Source organism: Amphiura filiformis, chromosome 15 (assembly GCF_039555335.1).
Source record: "Amphiura filiformis chromosome 15, Afil_fr2py, whole genome shotgun sequence".
In the NCBI taxonomy this organism is placed as follows: Eukaryota; Metazoa; Echinodermata; class Ophiuroidea; order Amphilepidida; family Amphiuridae; genus Amphiura; species Amphiura filiformis.
Genome location: NC_092642.1, coordinates 2,289,666 through 2,313,670, shown reverse-complemented (window position 1 = coordinate 2,313,670; position 24,005 = coordinate 2,289,666). Strand labels below are relative to the sequence as shown.

The 24,005-nt window shown below is 34.8% G+C and overlaps 1 protein-coding gene across 4 annotated transcripts in view; it reads right to left on the bottom strand.

Moving 5' to 3' along the window:
* The window catches only part of LOC140171140 (synaptotagmin-15-like), a 189,056-nt gene that overhangs the window by 21,519 nt on the left and 143,532 nt on the right, over positions 1 to 24,005 (bottom strand). For all 4 annotated transcript variants that reach the window (XM_072194324.1, XM_072194321.1, XM_072194322.1 and 1 more), the window contains one exon: positions 5,311 to 5,615. In XM_072194324.1, coding sequence (XP_072050425.1) covers positions 5,311 to 5,615 — 305 coding nt within the window. The remainder of the gene's footprint in view (positions 1 to 5,310; positions 5,616 to 24,005) is intronic.

The following is a 24,005-nucleotide window of genomic DNA, read 5'->3' as shown; positions in this document are numbered from 1 at the left end:
TCGGCAAGGTTTACAATGTATCTATCTATTTAAGTCTGTCATAGCATGTTATTGATTTCACCCTTCCTGCACGTGTTCTCTTTTATAAATATTGTCTTTCCTGTATAACCCGGATGTTTAAATATTACTTGGTTTAATTACAAGCAATGGGCTAGTCCATTTGAAATCCATACCCCCCCTAAGGAAGATTTTTGAATTCCAATCAAAATTAGCTGTTTCGAATCCAATCAATTTCTGTTATAGAAAGTGAAAAAGGTGTGGAAGATAATCTTTGGAATTCTAAAATAATTTGCTCATATGAGTCATATTATCACCATGATTGTGCACAACTAAAAGTGTACATTTAAATAATGTTTTAAACTGGAAATGAACATAAATCTAGCAAACAGTTCCAGTTGGAATTGATAAAGGCAGTACAATATTCCACAGAGGGTAGATTGATTTAAAGTGGAATCGCCCTATAAAGTCAATTATTCATGTCCATATGAGCAAAATTGTGCAGACGGTAAACGTGGGTTTCTGAAGAAAATACAGGATATTCCAGGTTCATAATGGTTTAAGCATTTCAATTAAGTACCCCCTTTTCATAGTCATTTATTCTAACACATAGACACAATTCATGCGTATGCAGGCAAACATTGACGCACATACACCTGTTTTTCCTTTTATTTTAAATATATATATATAATTCCGTAATTCGGCAATAGTTATTAATTTTAAAAGATAACAATAGCCGTATAGATAGTTTAATATTGAAACTTTTTCATTGAAGAAATTACTTGTATTTTTCAATTGGCTTGCAATTTTCGCTGTACTGTAATTGTGTCTGCACCAGTATCTACGCATAATTATTATTATTTTTTTTTTTACTTTCCCATTTTCTACCAGTTTTGAAAGTGGGAGGAGCTTTAAAAATATGTCTCTTAAAAGTGGTAAGCACTCAGAAAGTTTGAATGGCCCCTAGGGCCAAATGTTATAAACTTACTGTACACAAAGAACATGAAGAAGCAGTGTGAGTTCACTGGGTAACCAGGAATCCGCGCAGTTATTTTTGTACCGTAAGTTTATAATATTTGACCCCAGAGGGCCATTCAAACTTTCCGAGTACGTACCAATTTTAAGAGCTATATTTTAAGCTCCTCCCATGTTCAAAAATTGGTACATTGCAAATGTATTTCAACTGTGATAAATGTCAATTGCTGACGAAGTGTAGGAAATATAACCTCAAACCACTTTAAATTTGATAATAACAGAACAAGTTTGCATAAAGTCCAAAACTGTGACCACCACAAGGCTCAAATTCAGCTTCCCTAAGTTAAGTTCGCCATTTTATAGGCATATTCGCTACATTATGAGCATCAAAATGTAAACTTAAGGAAAGCACATTTTCAATTCAAACAATTACTTTGCACCATCTCCCGACACACCCCAATTAATATTGATTGAGCCCGTGCGGTTTATGCAGATCCCTTTCAGACCAGTCTTGGAATTTTGCGAAAAAATATCCAATATTAAATGTCAAGTCTGTAACATCAGCCATTGGAAAAAGGAAACATAATTGTTAGTGATGCAAATAGCTGACACAAGTATGAAGCATTTGGTCAAAATGTTGTAGTTACAACTGAATCAACAAGTTGTCCTCCCATAATTGTAAAAACACTGGTGTGTGACCACTAATATGGACTCAGTGGCTATTTTTGTGAGCCGAGTAAAAATGCCGCTGTGCGAAGTCAATTAAAATCAAACATGAAAATCACATTTTAAACACTTTCTTTATAGTAATTGACATTCTTAGTCTTCCACATGGCCACCAGGGCATGGCCACCATTCTTCTGTATGCAGATAGCAGCTCTCTTCAGCATGGCATTCACACCATGTCTTATAAGAGACGACCTGCCTGGGGATGTCAACTTATGCAATTATGTGTCTCTGGAGTTCATCAAGGTCTACAGGAGGACTTGTGAAAACCTTTGATTTCAGACAAGCCCCAGAAGAAGAAATCCAGAGGTGTAAAATCAGGAGATCTTAGGGGCTATTTCACATGGTGCTTCAATGCAATCACACGATTGACAAACAATTCTGCAAGGCTTTCTGTCAGTTACTCTAAAAAAAGGTGTAAAACTGTGATTTATTTTATTTGACTTTGCGCAACTGCATTTTTACCCGGCCCACAAAAATAGCCATTGAGTTCTTATTTTGTAGTTGAGGGAGACAATATGTTGATTCAGCTACCAACTAAATTATTCTGACCCAATACCTCATACTTTTAATCTAGTGGCATTTTTCAAACTGTATACTTTATTTTGATAATAAGCATTTTTTCTTCATCTGCATTCTTCTGTATTTTTTCTTCATCTGTATCTTTCCATGTATTCTAATATATGAACTCGGATGCTATATCCACTTGATTTCCCCTGTCAGCAATTATTCATTTTCAAGCTGATATTTTACCAAATTAATATCCAATTAGTACACCGCGATTGTAGTGACGATTTAGTTAGTATATCCTTTTTTGTTCGATAGTATCCTTCCGCAGTGATGTCTTTCCTCAATGTTTTTAACAGTCAAGTTAGCTCAATCGATAAGGCGTTCGACTATGGTGCGAGAGGTTGCGGGTTCGAACCCTGGCGGTGCCTATACGCTCACATGGAAAAATTGAGTTAGCTTGAAATTCCCTTTGACAAGGAACTCACTGCTAATTTGTCTCGTTGTTACCCGTACGAAACTCGGGGAGCTGATCCTGGTTGCGATGGTTATTTGTGGAATGTCTAGGGTGTGCGCTCTTGAAGCAGCAAAGTCCCTGAATTGTTGTTTAATGGTTTGTGGAATGATGTGGGGCCGTTGTGGTCAGCGACAACCTGTAAAGTGTGCTGAGGCTTGTGGATCAACATCTAGGCGTTGTGCCTGTGCGTAGCGCACTATCAATCACTGCGTTTTTTTTTTTTTTTTTAACCGAAACTTACTTTTCCCACTTAACATCAACACTAGCCCAATATGAAAAAAAAACCCATTGATCCAGCAGTCCAATAGTAGATATCCCATTACGTAATAGATGGATGACAATGATCTTTGGATGAAATAAGTAAGATCAGGATAATCAATGGGATTGATGGTGTCACATGTAGTCTAACTTATTTAGTGAGATATGTCCGATTCCATAGCTTTAATACAATGGCGGCGGAATGATGAAAACACGGAGAAACGGTAGTCTACAAAATGTCCAGACGCCTTTAAAATGGTCACCAAGTGGTTTATTACTTTCTGCACGGTATCTGGTTACGGAAGAAGGTTACACCATGTGCACGGAAGTGCTGCACAAGCAAAAATAGCAGTCAAAGATGGTCAACGTCTTGCAAAGGGACTCTGGAATTTCAATTGCAATAATAAGGTCACACCTTAAAGGACATAATGAAAATACGTAATGAACACACAATGCAAATGTTGTTGGTGCAATAAGCCCAATCGCCATTCTAACTTCCGGTTTTTGAGAGCAGTTTTGGGACACTTTGACCTCTGACATATCGGGAAAATTTACGTAATTATTATTAATTTTCTTATTATTGTCACAATTTTGATCATTAAAAATACCAAATAATTAATTTATAAAACATTAATATCTTTTTATTTGTTTTAAATATTGTAAAACATTTTTAATTATATTTTGAACGTACAAAAACCCAATATTTCTGAATTTTCTGAAAGGTCAAAGGACAAAGTGTCCTAAAACTGCAAAAACTGTCCTACAATGCATTGCAAACTTCCAATGCCGATTGGGCTTATTCAAGGTCATACGGTGCCTTATGGGGGTAGCCACGGAACTCTTCTTCCGTGTCCCTCTTCAGACTCTAAAAGGCCTTTGTCATCTAAGGTAATCAATGTCGTCCACCAGACACACTCATGAATCATTCTCCCAACACCATGTTTCAGATACTTTGCATAAACCGATTATACAATTTCCGTCTTTCCGCTATTGTAAGCAAGTATTGAAATACGCGCATGATGTCACGACATGTGACACCTTCTATCCCATTTGATTGGCCTAATCTTACTTATTTTATGCAAAGAAAAAATGTTATCTGTTACGTAATGTGAAATTGACAGGAAATTGATAGAATGTTCAATGTACAGTTTACCCAATTTCAGCGGCGCATATGTAAAAATTCAGTCTTCAGTTCACGTTTCCCTCTCCTAATTTGTCGTTTCTGTCTTTCAATTTTTACCCTTTTTACCCAACGTTTTTATCGGTGTCTTATTTTTATGATTTATATGTTTTTGTGATTGTGTGTATTCCAATAAAGTATGTCGCTCAGAATTACTTTGTATAGGCCTAAAACTACGATTTTATTGCCAGAGACAATTTTCATAAAACTAAAAAGACGGAGATTTTATTGCTAGCGACAATCCCATTAACGATCGTAAAGAAAAACAGGTGTAAGTGTAACACAATTTATTTCAGTGCTATCTTTGTATGGGGAAAACGCTCTATCATTAACTCTATCTACAATCAACGTATTGGGACAGGGACAAACATGATTAATTCAGGACTGGAAATTGCAATAAGCAAATATATGAATAACCTTACCGTGGCGTACAAAAACAAGCAACAATCTGGAAAGTTAGATATAGTAGTTATATAACAAATGAGGAGATTTACAAAGGCTAACTTTCAATAGCCAGGAATAAAGTTTTCAAAAGTAAAACAGACCTAATAACTCTGTGAATAGGTTTTGCATAAATAAATATTAGGCAAGTTTTTTTCCCACCTGATTTGCACCAGGAGCCAGGGCGGGAGGAATACTTATGATGACCTTGGATCAATGGCGTAGCATGAGTTATTAAATAATAAACGGAGCCTGATCGAGGGGGCACCGACCGACCGATTTCGGCAATTTCAATGAGATGTTTTAAAATGTTCACTTCGATTTGGGGTAGACCGAGCCGACACTATTAGCCACTGATTTCATTGATGAGACGTAGGACGAAAAATTTACTCCTCTTAGCAAAAGATGGCACATATCGTCAGCCTGCTACGCTAATTGCCTAAGTAATTTTTTTTACTTTGAGAGCAGAAAACAAAATGTGGTTCATCATGCATCGGTTACGTAATCACCCTAATTATTTCGGATTATTCCCTTTTATTTGTATCATCATCATTTGTTCTTGTGAAAAGATTGGTGAACAAACATGTTTAAAGGCCTGCTTGAACCATATTTTGTACTTTGTTCTCAAAATTACAAGAAATTACTTTGGCAAAAAGGTAGCAGGCTGACGATATTAGTATAAAATAATATATATTTGCATTACACCCACCTGGAAGACAAAGCTTTCATCAAACTTCGGATTTGTAGTTTTTCTTTTGACTTTTGATTGTAGATGACGTCGTTCCTCCGGTAAAAGAAACATTTTGACAAGTGGATCACATTGGTTCACGCTACCCCGTACCCTGCTGGGTAGGTTACGAGCTTTGATTAGCGACACTACAAGCCGCTCTGATTCCAGTTCATATTCTACGGCAAACCATATACGACCCACATGATTTTCTGGGAAGTCTGTTTCTTCGTCATCATCTTGTAGTTTGTATAGTTCAGGGTTGAGACCTCCGAGCACAAAGGCACCTGCGGGAAACAGGAAGATGAAAATATTTATATGGAATATAATATTAATTAATCCTCATCTAACCATCATAGTGTGGAAAGCGCTGTTATACGGTAGGATAAACCGGTGAAAGATGTAATACCACCCATAAAGGCCCATTCAGTGATTTCCTCATTCGGATGATCGGAAAAAATCATCAAAATTCAGATTTTGATACCTTTGTCATTGTCATAGATGCGCTAACATAGCATGCTAGTGGTTATCCAAAAGCCATTTATTTAAGACAAAATAAGGCATTTTACATGTAACTTAGCTACATGTATTTGAATTGGGCTTCAACTTTGTCAATACTGCCAATCTTCGTTTTTTTGCCATATTTTTCATTTCAAAAATACTAAAAAAACAACTTATCCTTTACTTCTAAACAATTTATAAATATTTTTTTTTACACTTTTGCTGGGATCACTGAATGGGTCTTTAAATTACTCCGAGGGTCCGAGGGTTGGGTGGAAAACAGTCCATTTTATAAATTGTGTGTTTTTTGTTTTTGCGGTTGTCGATTTAGTCAATTATATTGAGAGTAAGAACTTGAACCATTAATAATAAATGGTAACGCTCTATCTGTATCATAAAAATGTTGGTCTATGTAATTTAAACATCGAATTCGGAGGTACGCTGGTCAGAAGAGCGACGTGATAATGACGTAATAAAAGGTAATTTTGTTATACAATTGCATAATTATTCACTCTTGTCGGTTTCAGGAACTAAAATACAATTCTATAGTTATTTAGCCAGTATACCCAATTGAAATGTGTAAAATTGCTTCATAGAGTTATACCATTATAACCAAGTTAGTATACATAATATATTATAATAGAAGGAGTAAAAATACCTGGGTAAGTCGAGGTTGAATATTATATCATGATCATTGCTTTTCATATCTCCATGGAAATGCACAAATAATGTGAGCATAATACATAATAATTTGCATATTTGAAGTTCAAGAGTACAACCTATTGACGTCACACCAAGCAGAGTTTCATTCGTTAAACATTCTGTTTGCATTATAGGAATCTTTGTCCAAAACAGGCCCCATTTCATATGGGAAAAAATGTATATGAAAAAAACCGCCATATTTATGCTACATTTTGGCCGATAACTACAATAAATACACGAAATCGCGGTAACCTTTAAGAAAGTGGGTCGAATGCTGATCAATCGGCTAAAATAGCGAAAAATAGCTTTGAATCGCACAAAATTCAGCTATATTTTGTCCGATCATTACAAATCTTACTAAATATTTACCGATCATTGCAAATCAATCGTCTAAAATTATGGAAAATTTTGGCCGATCTCTACAATCATTATATAAGTTTTGCTAAAATTTGATATACATGAAATTGCAGATCAAATTTTGATAAATCTGCCATAATCACCTTAAACCGCACTAAATTACACTCAATTCACAGCAACCTTGTACTGAATTCTTCAAAATTGTATTAAATATACAGAAATGCTGCTAAATATGCGCGTTTCCTATTTCCCCCATGTGACATGGGGCCTCAAAATGGCTGTCCCTTCCAACAACATAATATACTCTCGTTTTCTTGTACATATCGTATTTGCACTTGCATACATAGAATTTCTTTCACACCAATTTTGACATCCGCAGCAGTCATGTATGTTTTTTGAAACTGTGTTTTTGCTAGAATCGTTTTTCCGGCCCAGCTGCTAAAAATTGTTTGTCATCTCACTGCTTTGCCAAAACCCAACTCCTCTCTCATATTTTATAAGTGCAAACATGGCTAATCTTCTTTTACTAGCTTGTACAACTCTCTTGTTTATTTAAATCATAACCTCAGCAAAGCTTAGAACTTGTCAACACTCCTTTTAAGGAAAGTTACTTTTATATTTATGATTATGATTTGAGCATAAATATTGAAGTCATTAAATCTCGAATTATGTTAATTTGTTGTAATAAAAAGTCAAAATATGTAGTTCAATTACACATTGATCTGGTTATTACAATCGTATATGCGCGCCCACGAAATCCTCCATCATGTTTTTTTTTATTTGATATGACACATTCGTCACACACGAAATGCACTGTAATCAACAGCAAATAAACACTGTAATTTGAAAGCTTCTTTTCCCCTGAGACAAATAACATTAAAACATGACACGAAATCCAAACTGAATGTACAAAAGGAGGAAGTGCTGTCGCCATGTTATTCAACATTAGACATGGAAAATGTTACAGTGATCAGTAAAAGCCCAAGACTGTATCTCATTATATAGTTCGTGTCTGTCATTCGTTTCTTATAGCATGCATGAGTAACACGGAAGATTGTATGCCTGTTGTTAAAGTGCCTATAGCGGTATCAAATTGGCGCGCTTTCTAACACGTGGTGTTTAGGCGGGACACCAATGACATTTCCGGTGTGTAAATATCTCTAGGATTCGTATCTGTATAAGCATTTACAATACAAGCATTGAAAGCAAACGATATTTGTCCAGTAACAGCGACGAAAAAAAAACATGCTCGACCGATCACGCGACAGACCCAGATTTTCCGTTTTGGGATTTTTGAGTTTGTAAGATGTGTTTAAAATCATCAGCCGTTTGTTTGTTTGGACCAAAAAGGGATTGAGTTTGACGGAAATTATTGACATTTCGTCGTTTGATTCTTTCACGCTTCTTTAATGTTCAGAGCCATGCCCCGTCCACCTGCTTTGCGCGCATTTCTTCAGCAGGTATGATAAAGTAGCAATTACTCGATGACAACTTCTGACATGGGTGTCTACAATTAAACCCCATAGACGAAGAGCAAATACAGCATTATAAATCATGCTAGAGCTGTCTTTAAGGCAAAGTTACGTCATATGAGTCCGACAGCAAAATCCATTGTAATCCTGATGAAGAGTAATTCTAGCAGTTTTAAGTAAGAACTAATTTGATCTTGTAGCACAATGTTTGTCTATAATTATCCATTGAACATACAATTGATCACTTTTATTCATTCACTATTCCAAACCTCTAGCGCGGAAGGAAAGTGTTTTTAATATTAATATGCTATTATAGATATATATAGATATATATAATGAATCGAAGGTATTATTTTCATCCGGCAGCTGACAGGTGGTATATTTGGAGTGTAAAGTTAACACTACTATTAAGTTTCACATCTTGTAATGTATGTTTCCATAAAATATTGAGTAAAAGTTAATCATGTTTTGTTAAATTCTATAGCATGGATATGTCCACTTACACTGGTGATGTGACATCAATTAAAGTAAGTCTGATGCACATTAATGAGCTGGTTTTTAATCAACGTGTAATCATGTTCATCATCCTACATTTGATTAGACCAAATTCAACCTGTATTGAAGGTGTCATATTCCAAAGTAGGATTAAAAAAACATTATCCTGTTTTGTCAAATAGAACATATATAGCTAAAAACTGGTTAAATTAAAATATTTTTATAAGGGCCAAAAACATGCGGTTTTAGGGCATTTTTAATTATCAAAAATAACATAAAATAATTATAATTGTGAGCTAAGAGAGCTAACTCTTAGCCTATACTCCAGATTTATAATGCCTAGACTTATACTAAGTCTGAGAAATTTGTGACTCATGCAAAGTTGAATGTTTTTGGCCCATTTTCCATCTAATTGCAAAAGTATTATAATTTGGCTTTAATTACCAGCTAGAACGGACTATAGCATTATGATTTAGCTATGTTTTTATTTGACAAAACAAGATAATGTTGTAAATATCATTCCAACAATTGAGTGCTGTATTTTTCTGTAATCAGGAGGAGGTTTAAGAAACGTTGCTCTTTCTGATATTTGAGATACTAAGACTTAATTGGTTAGCCCGGTGCTTTATATATTACAACAATGCGATTATAAAATACCATAAATTGGATACTAAAAACACTCTAAACAAGACCAGGGAAGCTTGAAACCTCAGACGTTTACGTAAAAAAGGCACAGGAATTCAAATTGTCCCCTTACAGGCAGTCAGTAACCTCTCATCTAATACACAAAATTCAACAAGGTACATGATTTACAAACGCTTTAGAGCGACCACCTGACAACTATGAATGAGAAATAATTCCTTGTCATTGGAAGTAACCTTTCAGAGACAATCATCTACTGGGATTATTTTTTATAACAGCTCAACTCTCCTTTGCTGGACATGACATCATACTCACCTAGGGATGGACTATGGAGCCATATACTTGTCAAAAAGTTGATAGATGTTGTGACATTTAGGTTGGCCACCTTTCTTGTTAAAACTCTTCAGATACAGGACCTTATAACATAGGCAAAGACAGTATGGATCATCCTTTGATGATCTATATCTGTATATCACCTTTTTAGGAGAGCTAACACCAACCACACTTTAATGTGACCCATACGGAACTCGGGGAGATGATCTTGGCTGCGAAGGTCATTTGTGGAATGTCTTGGGTGTTCGCTGCTAAGCAGTTCTTAAATGGTATATGGGATGATCTGTGGCCATCGTGGTCAGCGATAACCTGTAAATGTACTGAGGCTCGTGGATCAACGTCTAGGCGTTGTGGTTTTTTTTTAATTGAAAGTGGGGCTAAGAAAGTAAGCAAGAATGGTTTAACTTGTTGAGAAAACTAACAGAATCCCAAATGTATCGAAATATGTGAAGAACTTAATTATGTTGAAATAATGTTACAATGAATGTCTCAATACAATTATATAGTATTTGAATGACATATATCAATAATATCCGTTCAACAAGTACAGGTTAAAATTTGACTTGAATTTGTGTAATATGATGTACTCAAAAAACCCAAATGTCATTTAATGATTGTAAAAGCATTATTTATGAAACCGTGTCTTTTCCGATATTTGAGATGCTAGTGCTTACTTGGCTAGCCCTATCGTTTACATAGTGCAATAATGTAATTATAAACTTGTATAAATTGGATACTAACAACACTCTGAACAAGACCAGGCACCAAGTTTGGAATTTCAGACGTTTATGTAAAAAATTCACAGTAAATCGGATTGATTATTCAGTTACTAACCTCCCAACTAATAATACAGAAGACTCCTTTAATGCTCGGCGTGCTAGCCATGCGCTTCAACGAACAAAGTTGAAGTTTTGAAATATTTTCTCAAAATATCAAGGGCTATCTTAAGAACTACTGGACCAAAACTAGGCTTGTTGGTACTCATTTTAATGCATTTTTCATTCTGATTCCAAATATGGTCATGAGAAATTACATTACTGAAATTTTGAATTTTAAATTTTTTTTGAAACTTTTCGTCTGCAGTCGACACCCGCGTGAAGAGAGCTAAATTCTATGCAAGGTATTTATTTGCTTTCATCCACTACAGCCCTTTGGATTTGCAGCCGCTTTCGGGCGACCACCTGATGAATATGTATATGTGGAATAATTCTTTTCATTGGAATCAACCTTTCAGTGACTTAATATAGCAGTTCACCTAGCTGAGCTGGCCATAGAAGTCATGTGATCGACTCTCTATGGAGCATCAATTGCCAAAAGGTTACTAGAGGTTGTGTCTTACTTTTAGGTTTTTTTTTACTTAAGCCAGGTCTAACGATTAAGGTTGACCTATCTTCTTAAACCCCTCCAGATACATCAACAGAATACATAGGTGAAGACAGTACGGATCATCCTTAGACGTCCTACCACATTATTGTTGGGACCATATTGACCATTAAGCTTATAATAGGAGAGGTGTCTGGCAACACCAACTACACCCTAATGTAAGTGTGGCTATCCGGTTAGGAAATTAAGTGAGAATATTTTAACTTGGCGAGAAAACTAAGAGCATCATAAATGCAATGATAAATGTGAATAATTTATTATGTTAATTGTTTATCATGAATGATACAAGAATATGGTATTACATTAATTAAAGCTTAATTTAAAATACTGTTATCAAATTCGCATTTCCAAAATACAGTTCTATAACACCAATCTAACAAGTAGGCATAAGGTCAAAATGTATGAAATAATATTGTGGAATATGTTGTTCTCTACACAAAACACCTACATATCATTAAATCAGTGACAGTGGAAGTATTTGGTTAGTCCGGTGCTTTACATAGTACAACATGCGATTATAAAATAGCATAAATTGGATACTAACAACATTCTAAACAAGACCAGGCAAGCTTGAAACTTCAGACGTTTACGTAAAAAAGCAGAGTAATTCAACTTGATCACTCGTATGCAGTCAGTAACCTCTCAACTAATACAGATGATTCATTTAAATTCTTCACAAGGTATTCACTTACATCCATTACAGCCCTTTGGATTTACAGCCGCTTTAGAGCGACCACCTGACGAATATACATGAGAAATAATTCGTTGGATTTAATGCTCTGGGTGCTAGCCATGCGCTTCAACGGAAAAAAATCAAGTTTTGAAATATTTTCTCAAAATATCAAGAGCTATCTTTAGAACTACTGAACCAATACTCGGATTGTTTGTACTCATTTTAATGCATTTTTCATGCTGATTCCAAATATACTCATAAAAATATAAATTTCTGATTTTTTTTAATTTTTAAAAATATTTTTAAACATGTCGTCTGCAGTCGACACCCGCGTGGAGAGAGTTAACCTTTGAGTGAGTTAATCGTATACCATGGGATTGTTTTATGACAGTTCAACTCTAATTTGTTGGACATGGAAGTCATACACATATAGTGATGGACTATGGAGCCTTAATTATCAAAAGGTTGTTAGAGGTCGTACCTGAATTGTTTTTATTTAAGTCTGTGCTAACGATTCAAAAGTACAGTGGCAACCCGCTTAGGTTGACTACCTTTTTTGTTAAAATCCTCTTGATATAGCACCAAATAACATAAACAGGAGAAGTGTTAGCCAACGCATACCCTTCCACAATCATGTAAGTTAGGCAATGAAGCCAGATTCGTCTGATCTCTCGATTGACTATGTGTTCGATGCTTGGTAGATCGTCACTTTTAACAAAGTATCAAATTAATTTACTGCTGTAATTCTATTTGAATTGAAGTGTTTAAAAATGAGACTAAGGTATTGTTTTTAGCCGCTGTCGTGTATCTATCGTCTCATATAACACGGGCGACATCATTAATTTTGGCGTAAAACAACTCGGCTTCGCCTCGTTGTTTTACTTAAAATAATGATGTCGCCCGTGTTATATGAGACGATAGATACACTCCAGGGGCTAAAACCAATACCTTTATTCTCTAAATGAAGGTGATCATGATCACGATCATAATCATCATGATCATGGTGAAAAATAGTTTTTAAAATTTAAAAGTCTACACGAAAGAGAAATAATTTTTGTGACATATAAAGTGAAAGCTATAATTCAGGTGCGATCAAAATGTCACTTCCTATAGTAATATCGCTTTACATTGAATAAAACATCTACTCAAATCCGGGATTCAAATATCTGAAAGCTAACCATTTTCGGCTGTCTTTCAAATACTTATTTATTGTCAAGTACTTTTACTTCATATTAAGCTAAAAAGTCTTCCCTGCAATTTGTTGGCTTTATACTACCTAATGTTCCGATACACGCAGCACAAGCAGTGTTACACTCGAACATCATCAAAAAAATACAGCCATTGGATTGATTAGATGTTGTCCATTTGCCGTGTTCGACCAGACTGAAAAGGTAGTATATAGGTACTGGGGAAGTCCTTTCTAGGAACCTTTAGTGAGACATACAACCAACTACTAATAGTTTGCTTGAAATAACGCCTACGTTTCGTCGAGAAAATTTCCTTTGGGAATATTCAACTGAGAGCAACGTGGCGTAATTTTTGGGTCCAGTCTATTAATATAGTTTATTGTTACAATTTCTCAGAGGGCTCAAATGCAAAGAACATTTCTGTGTAATTAATGGAGTTTCTTATTTTATCGGTAGAAATAAGCGATTCATTTATATTGACTCAATATAGGTCTATATCATCATAACAAACATGGTACACTGGTAATTCGTTCCTGTTGAGTACAACATCACATACAACCGTGAAAATATTTTCTCATTATGGATTGAGATTACTAGTATATGAATAATAAGTTGGTCACAAGCAACAATAAGTTGGTCACAAGCAATCGTTGGTCACAAGCAAACTAGATAAGATCTACGATCAACTCATCAACTCATCAACAAACGGTAACCAGAAAGTTTGGAAACATCATCAAGACCACACAGTGTTGTCGTTTCATCAAACATCTAGAAACACCACAACAGAGTGATCAAGATTCCTTATAGGAATTGAAATATTTCTGAGTGAGTACCAGATTATTTGGATCTGAAAAAGAACCTTTCCTACTTTAATGAGCAATCGTATGTTATGATTTTGTTTCTATAATGCAAGCCAAGTAGAGCAATTTGTCAATAGCAATATGGCATTTAGTTTACAACACGATGTATACAATATACGTAAATTTGCATATGGCTTCTTTTATTTGCTTTTGATAATTCTCACTTTTTCACTGCTATAATCTAGCTTCTCTGAAATCCCCGAGTAGGCGTAGTGCATTTAAATTTGCATGTATAGTTTATCGATTGTTGCCTTCGGTTCCTAGAAAGGACTTCCCCAGTACCTATATATTACCTTTTCAGTCTGGTCGAACGCGGCAAATGGACAACATCTAATCAATCCAATGGCGATATTTTTGTGATGATTTAAAGAAAATATTTGAGTATAATACTGCTGTGCTGCCTCAAATAGTCTAGTTTTTCGCTCCTTTTTTTTATATAAATTTGTCGATTCTCCATGTCCACGAATACATCGATATCGTTATGGGAGCGATTATTGCCATGAATTAGGTAAAGAAGAGTTTTAAAAAGTAGACTACATTAAAAAACGCAACTGTCAAATGCCGAAGCTCCTGTCATAAATTCTGAGATATTGACACTCGCATTGGACATTTACTTTCAATGTCAGCTGTCGGAAGTAACTGTCATAAATGCACGTTTTTTTTCCGTCAAAAAACGGAAAACGGGTATATCCTTAACTGTCTTTCACAGACCACTGTTTGACCCAGATTAATTATATTGTCCTATATGATTTCTGTATATTATTTCAACCATATCTTTGTAAGTTTTGTTATGTAACCCTAGGTAACTTGCGCCTTACTGAGGGGCCAGTGGTGATCGTACATATATAGCAACCACTGGATGTCTAGGTCTATTGCCATTTGGTCTAATACAATTTCGTCTAATTCCCGTTAGGTCTATATTCAATTGGTCTATTACCAGAAAGGCTAATTGCCACTTGGTCTAATAATCATATAGTCTAATATCTATTTAGTCTAACATTGTTTGGTCTAATAACCGGTATGTCTACTAACCATATAGTCTAATAACCATTTGGTCTAATATTTCTTCAATAACCGTTTGGTCTAATAACCGTTTGGTCTAATAACCATTAGGTCTAATACTCGTATGGTCTAATAACCATTTAGTCTAATACAATTTCGTCTATTTATTAATAAACTAAATGCTTGTAAGACTAAAATGGTTTGTAGACCAAATGGGTATTAGACCAAATGGTTATTAGACCTATTGATTATAGACCAAATGGGTATTAGACTAAATGGTTGTTAGACTAAATGGTTTTAGACTTAATGGGTATTAGACTAAATGGTTATCGGACTAGACTAAATGATTATCTGACCAAATGGTTATAGGACCAAATGATTATTGAACGTAGTGGATATAGACCTAATGGGTTTAGATGAAATGGATGTAGACTAAATGGATATTAGACCAAATGGTATTAGACCAAATGGCAAATCCCCGATGTCTATACTAAACATCTTATCCAATTTTGTATAAGTACCAACATTATCCACATCACGTCGCATTGATATCATAATGTAAAAGAGTAAATCCGGGATCTACAAAAGATTACACAGATTGTCACCGGATTGTCGGCTAAATACCATGTTCGGACTTCAAATATTTTTGTAATAGCAAACAAAATATGTCTTTGGGCTTCTCCAACCTCTGTTAACATGGACGTTTGATCGTCCACCCAGCCCCTAGCTAAGGCAATAGCTCATTCTTTTTCTTCGCTAAAATGAGCACAAGGGATGGTCTGGAGATTAGAATGGATCATTTGGCGGCTTATTTTGAGCGTTTATAGTGCACCGGGTGTGAACCCCTCTAGGAGCGGGATTCAGTTTAAAGGATTGGTTATTTTGATAGAGGAGGGCGTGCGTGTTTTGATCACATCGTGTCCATTACATTTCCTTACGGTTGTTTGATGGGATCATTTATTTACAGTTTTTCAAACAAAACATGTACAACCAAATTTTAGGCTTAAACAGCTAAAAGTGATATCATGCTAATGTATACAAATGCTTTTGGGTAATTATCAACTTTAATTTCCCTCTTTTACCAAATTACTTACTCTTATAGCATTTTTTAAAGCTTTTTCGGATATAATATAAATCTTCTAATGACAAAATTGGTGGCGCTATTTAGTTACGGGAAATTACTTTTTCAAGCTTTTAATACAAATAATTCCTTTTATTGTTTGATAAAATATGTTTATAAAATTTCCTTGTTGCTTGTTTCACATATTCCAGCTGTTTTAATGGCAGTATTAATCACCTACCCCTTGCAAATAAAGAAATATGATTTGGGATAAATAGCGCCATCTATAGTTTGCATTTAGTTAATAATGAAGCCAATTCTATATACATCAAACAACCGTGTCCTCATTGCAATTATTCTGAGAAATGGTATTGAGCAACTGCCCAGAGAGAACCGGTGTAATCATTAACATCGATCGAATCAGCTAGAGACATTTCCATTTCATGAAAACAAACCTTTTGTAATATTGGAAAAGGTTGTAGACGGGAAGTATATCGATTCACTTGTTTTCTATAATATATAGTTCTAAACATAGTACATTTTGAAAGAAAATGACTCGAACAATAAATTAAAAGTCCGCATGCTCGTAATTTTGTTGAAATGGAATTGAGCCAACCTATATGGTTTGTTTAAACAAATTAAATTATTTTTTCTAACTGACTAGGGTTATTTGTGGCAAGTGTTACTTTTTTTCTTATTTTAAAGTTGGGTATCTAGACAAGGTTTAAAAAAAAGGAAATAAGAAAAAGAAAAGAAAAACAATTTGTGGTGTAAAGGTCACATTCACTTTGCCTGATATCTGTGATTTTATTATCAAAATTACAAAGAGACAACAGTGCCTAGAACATGAACCCCATTGAATTTCATGTTTCTGCATAAGGTATAAAGACAGACAAATTCAATATTAACTAAAACGATAAATTTGATATTGTTTACGCCGTTTTTGGGATGTACAACTTGCAAAGTATGCTGAAAAGCATATAAATTGTAATACGCCTTACAATAATGCAAACTTATTATTATTTTACTGTACTTGTTAAATACGCGCCATTTAGTGTCTTTAAAGCACACCATACACACACCTACCCCCACGCAAGCTCCAACAACCCCCACGATTAATATAAATTGCAATAAATTTTATAATACACAAGTTGTTGACTATAAATAATAATATAGATATATATCTTAGGGCATCAAGTTTAATATGAACCTTTTAAAATGAGTATGTAATATCATAATAGTATCATTTCGTCTAATGATTATTTAATGTTTGTCAACCTTGGTCCCCGAATCAGTGTAATCGCAATACAAGGGGTTATTGAATTACATCTGTGACAACCATGAATAATTCGAATGCAACCACAATATACTGGGTGTCCCCAGAAAATGGTAAAATTTTTAAATGTTTGCTACAAATGACACCAGAGTGAGATGAGATTTACACATTTAGTTTAAGGTAGTAGGTAAGCCGATAGATGTTTTGCTCTCAATCGATTTAATTTTAATATGAGGAAAGTATATTATTAACTCGGTTACGTTTCGTGTCTGAAATTATTCAAGTATTATATATTATAATGCATAATTCAGCAACTTATCTGAAACTCTAAAATGTGATATTCACTCTTGATAAAAAAATTGCTTTCTTTCTTGCAAAATTGAGATGCAGGTTTTGTGAGTAGGGTGAGTATGAAACAAGCATTTACGGCCAATTGCTAGGAGAAATGATAGGGCTTTGGAAATGTAACATCAAGTTGTACCAACTTGATTTCGGTTTAAATTTCGTTGTAAATGGAATAGAAAACAGAGTAATAAGAATGCATAGGCTTTTTATAGGGCGTACGGTAACTTGCGCCTTACTGAGGGGTCAGTGGTGATCTTATTATTTATTCATTTCAATCTTTATTATATACAATTACATCAAAACAGATCGAAAAGTAGACATACAAATCCAGACAAGAGTATGGCATCAGAAAGAATTCAGTTGCCATATCTCTGCAGGAGTAAAATGGATGAAAGACAGTAAACAAAATATATTAAAAACAATAAACATTTCAAGATATGTACAGATTACAAAAGCATCTAGGAGTTTGACCAGTCCTGGTCATATTTGGAGTAAAAGATTGCATATGAAGCCAGTATTGCACGTTTACTGAGGTTGGCTTGAAATTTCTTGCACAGTATTTTGTGGGGTTTATTACCCAATGAAACAGAGGTGAAAATGTTTTGAATATTGCACTTATTGTCGTCAGTAATGAGGCCTCTGCTGCCAATTTCAATACAAAATAACTTGGCGTCATAACTCTGTCCCTGAAGATCCATGATCAAACTTGAGTATTTGTTTACCTTGCGGTCGTGAGAATTTCTGATGTTTTGTTCGAACGGAATAGTTAGCTCGAAGACAATGATCTTTTTTGAGTCGCGGTTGACGAGGACCAGGTCTGGTCTCTGTTGAGTTGCCAAAATATCCGGAGGGATAGTGGTCCCCGCAACTTTGGTTGTACCAGCTAGGTCACAATAGAAGGTCCATGAAGGGGCAGCTATTTCCTGAAGAGTGTCATGGATGATACGAAGGACAGAGTCATGGCGCCAAGTATACCTGCCTTGATCGAGCATAATCTGGCAGTGGTTTAAAACATGGTGAAGAGTTTCTTTTTTAAAACATAAATTACAGTTTGTGGACAATTTTTTGCCCCAACGGCTGAGGTTATTTTTTGTTGGGAGGGTGTCCAGAAAAGAGTTGACCATGAATTTCATGACACCTTTAGGCATATTAAAATGAAAGACTTCCAAATATGATCTGCCTTTTCAAGGATGGAAACGCGCAACATGTCACCCTGGACAACAAGATCTTTAAGTTGGTTGATCCAGGTTTCATTGATCTCATCTTTGATAGACTTGATTAAGACATCTTTTTTCTTTTTGTGAGATGACATGCCAGTACTTTCATTACATACCTCAAACTTACTTTCAGCATAGCAAGTGACAGAAAACTTCCTGGACCATTCAGATTCTCTAGCAAGCTTGGAATCTAATGCATTAATAACCTTTTCATCACCTTTGAGCCTTGATGACATATAGGCAGCAGAATGAGCTTCAAGGTACACTTGACGGATAGATTTTATATCAGTTAAATGGGGAATATGGAGAATACCTGGTGTTGCTGATCTGGGCAACCCAATCCATTTTTTCAAGTATCTATGAACTATGGCGTCGAGAGCAAGAAGGTTTGTTTTAGTAATGTCATGAACAGTGAGCAAAAACCGGCATGCAGGTAGAAGGTAGTTTTTATACACCTGAAGCTTATACTCTCCCCTGACAAAAAGGTTGTCAATTCTATCAAGCCGGGTAACAAGGTGGTCCCTGACATTATCAAACACTTCTTCTTGCTTTCCTGAAAAACAAAGATGGGAACCAAGAAATTTATGAGGCTCATTTTCAATGGAATGAACATCGTTACCAGACAAGTTATATACAATAGATGTTGGTTTGCCACTTACGATAGACAATGATTTGCATTTGACTGGTTTCAATTTAAGGTTCATTGATTGAGTCCATGATGTCTATACTAAACACACCTTATCCAATTTTGTATAAGTACCAACATTATCCATATAACGTCGCTATGACATCATAATGTAAAAGGGTAAATCCGGGATCTACAAAAGATTACACAGATTGTCACCGGATTGTCGGCTAAATACCATGTTCGGACTTCAAATATTTTTGTAATAGCAAACAAAATATGTCTTTGGGCTTCTCCAACCTCTGTTAACATGGACGTTTGATCGTCCACCCAGCCCCTGGCTAAGGCAATAGCTCATTCTTTTTCTTCGCTAAAATGAGCACAAGGGATGGTGTGGAGCTTAGAATGGATCATTTGGCGGCTTATTTTGAGCGTTTATAGTGCACCGGGTGTCAACCCCTCTAGGAGCGGGATCCAGTTTAAAGGATTGGTTATTTTGATAGAGGAGGGCGTGCGTGTTTTGATCACATCGTGTCCATTACATTTCCTCATTGCAATTATTCTGAGAAATGGTATTGAGCAACTGCCCAGAGAGAACCGGTGTAATCATTAACATCGATCGAATCAGCTAGAGACATTTCCATTTCATGAAAACAAACCTTTTGTAATATTGGAAAAGGTTGTAGACGGAAAGTATATCGATTCACTTGTTTTCTATAATATATAGTTCTAAACATAGTACATTTTGAAAGAAAATGACTCGAACAATAAATTACAAGTCCTCATGCTCGTAATTTTGTTGAAATGGAATTGAGCCAACCTATATGGTTTGTTTAAACAAATTAAATTATTTTTTCTAACTGACTAGGGTTATTTGTGGCAAGTGTTACTTTTTTTCTTATTTTAAAGTTGGGTATCTAGACAAGGTTTAAAAAAAAAGAAAAAAAGTAAAGAAAAAACAATTTGTGTAAAGGTCACATTCACTTTGCCTGATATCTGTGATTTTATTATCAAATTTAATAAGAGATGATTGAAAAACAAGCTTGTAAGTGGAAACGACTTGACAAATAACTTGTTGTTGATAAATAAGCAACGATTATTGGTTTGCGAAGAGTGACCTCCGCGAAAGTGTTTATTAGATAGAAATCTATAAATCCTTATTAAGGTATTTTGATATGAAAAATTTACAAAGAGACAACAGTGCCTAAAACATGAACCCCATTGAATTTCATGTTTCTGCATAAGGTATAAACTAAAATGATAAATTTGATATTGTTTACGCCGTTTTTGGGATGTACAACTTGCAAAGTATGCTGAAAAGCATATAAATTGTAATACGCCTTATAATAATGCAAACTTATTATTATTTTACCGTACTTGTTAAATACGCGCCATTTAGTGTCTTTAAAGCACACCATACACACACCCACCCCCACGCAAGCTCCAACAACCCCCACGATTAATATAAATTGCAATAAATTTTATAATACACAAGTTGTTGACTATAAATAATGATATAGATAGTTATCTTAGAGCATCAAGTTTAATATGAACCTTTTAAAATGAGTATGTAATATCATAATAGTATCATTTCGTCTAATGATTATTTAATGTTTGTCAACCTTGGTCCCCGAATCAGTGTAATCGTACTACAAGGGGTTATTGAATTACATATGTGACAACCATGAATAATTCGAATGCAACCACAATATACTGGGTGTCCCAGAAAATGGTAAATTTTTTTAAATGTTTGATACAAATGACACCAGAGTGAGATGAGATTTACACAATAGTTTAAGGTAGTAGGTAAGCCGATAGATGTTTTGCTCTCAATCGATTTAATTTTAATATCAGGAAAGTATATTATTAACTCGGTTACGTTTCGTGTCTGAAATTATTCAAGTATTATATATTATAATGCATAATTCAGCAACTTATCTGAAACTCTAAAATGTGATATTCACTCTTGATAAAAAAAAATTGATTTCTTTCTTGCAAAATTGAGATGCAGGTTTTGTGAGTAGGGTGAGTATGAAACAAACATTTACTACCAGTTGCTAGGAGAAATGATAGGGCTTTGGAAATGTAACATCAAGTTGTACCAACTTGATTTCGGTTTAAATTTCGTTGTAAATGGAATAGAAAACAGAGTAATAAGAATGCATAGGCTTTTTATAGGGCGTACGGTAACTTGCGCCTTAATGAGGGGTCAGTGGTGATCGTACATAGCAACCGCTGGATGTCTATACTAAACACACCTTATCCAATTTTGTATACGTACCAACATTATCCATATAACGTCGCTATGACATCATAATGTAAAAGGGTAAATCCGGGATCTACAAAAGATTACACAGATTGTCACCGGATTGTCGGCTAAATACCATGTTCGGACTTCAAATATTTTTGTAATAGCAAACAAAATATGTCTTTGGGCTTCTCCAATCTCTGTTAACATGGACGTTTGATCGTCCACCCAGCCCCTGGCTAAGGCAATAGCTCATTCTTTGTCTTCGCTAAAATGAGCACAAGGGATGGTCTGGAGATTAGAATGGATCATTTGGCGGCTTATTTTGAGCGTTTATAGTGCACCGGGTGTGAACCCCTCTAGGAGCGGGATTCAGTTTAAAGGATTGGTTGTTTTGATAGAGGAGGGCGTGCGTGTTTTGATCACATCGTGTCCATTACATTTCCTCATTGCAATTATTCCGAGAAATGGTATTGAGCAACTGCCCAGAGAGAACCGGTGTAATCATTAACATCGATCGAATCAGCTAGAGACATTTCCATTTCATGAAAACAAACCTTTTGTAATATTGATAAAGGTTGTAGATGGGAAGTATATCGATTCACTTGTTTTCTATAATATATAGTTCTAAACATAGTACATTTTGAAAGAAAATGACTCGAACAATAAATTAAAAGTCCTCATGCTCGTAATTTTGTTGAAATGGGATTGAGCCAACCTATATGGTTTGTTTAAACAAATTAAATTATTTTTTCTAACTTGACTAGGGTTATTTGTGGCAAGTGTTACTTTTTTTCTTATTTTAAAGTTGGGTATCTAGACAAGGTTTAAAAAAAAGAAAAAAAAAAAAGAAAAGAAAAACAATTTGTGTAAAGGTCACATTCACTTTGCCTGATATCTGTGATTTTATTATCAAATTTAACAAGAGATGATTGAAAAACAAGCTTGTAAGTGGAAACGACTTGACAAATAACTTGTTGTTGATAAATAAGCAACGTTTATTGGTTTGCGAAGAGTGACCTCCGCGAAAGTGTTTATTAGATAGAAATCTATAAATCCTTATTAAGGTATTTTTGATATGAAAAATTTACAAAGAGACAACAGTGCATAAAACATGAACCCCATTGAATTTCATGTTTCTGCATAAGGTATAAAGACAGACAAATTCAATATTAACTAAAACGATAAATTTGATATTGTTTACGCCGTTTTTGGGATGTACAACTTGCAAAGTATGCTGAAAAGCATATAAATTGTAATACGCCTTATAATAATGCAAACTTATTATTATTTTACCGTACTTGTTAAATACGCGCCATTTAGTGTCTTTAAAGCACACCATACACACACCTACCCCCACGCAAGCTCCAACAACCCCCACGATTAATATAAATTGCGATAAATTTTATAATACACAAGTTGTTGACTATAAATAATGATATAGATAGTTATCTTAGAGCATCAAGTTTAATATGAACCTTTTAAATTGAGTATTTAATATCATAATAGTATCATTTCGTCTAATGATTATTTAATGTTTGTCAACCTTGGTCTCCGAATCAGTGTAATCGTAATACAAGGGGTTATTGAATTACATATGTGACAAACATGAATAATTCGAATGCAACCACAATATACTGGGTGTCCCAGAAAATGGTAAAATTTTCAAATGTTTGATACAAATGACACCAGAGTGAGATGAGATTTACACAATTAGTTTAAGGTAGTAGGTAAGCCGATAGATGTTTTGCTCTCAATCGATTTAATTTTAACATGAGAAAAGTATATTATTAACTCGGTTACGTTTCGTGTCTGAAATTATTCAAGTATTATATATTATAATGCATAATTCAGCAACTTATCTGAAACTCTAAAATGTGATATTCACTCTTGATAAAAAAAATTGCTTTCTTTCTTGCAAAATTGAGATGCAGGTTTTGTGAGTAGGGTGAGTATGAAACAAGCATTTATCGCCAGTTGCTAGGAGAAATGATAGGGCTTTGGAAATGTAACATCAAGTTGTACCAACTTGATTTCGGTTTAAATTTCGTTATAAATGGAATAGAAAACAGACTAATAAGAATGCATATTAGGCTTTTTATAGGGCGTACTTTTCCCTTACAGATACCTATAGACCCTGGTAGTTACAAATTATCTTATCATACATCTTAGTCGGATAGAACTTGCTTGTGAGGGTAAAGTCTGGTATAATGACTTACATTTTTTGCTTTAATATTGATATCTCAGGTGTATAATGACGGATGCCCAATGGGCACCCTTAAGCATTTCGAGAAGTCCG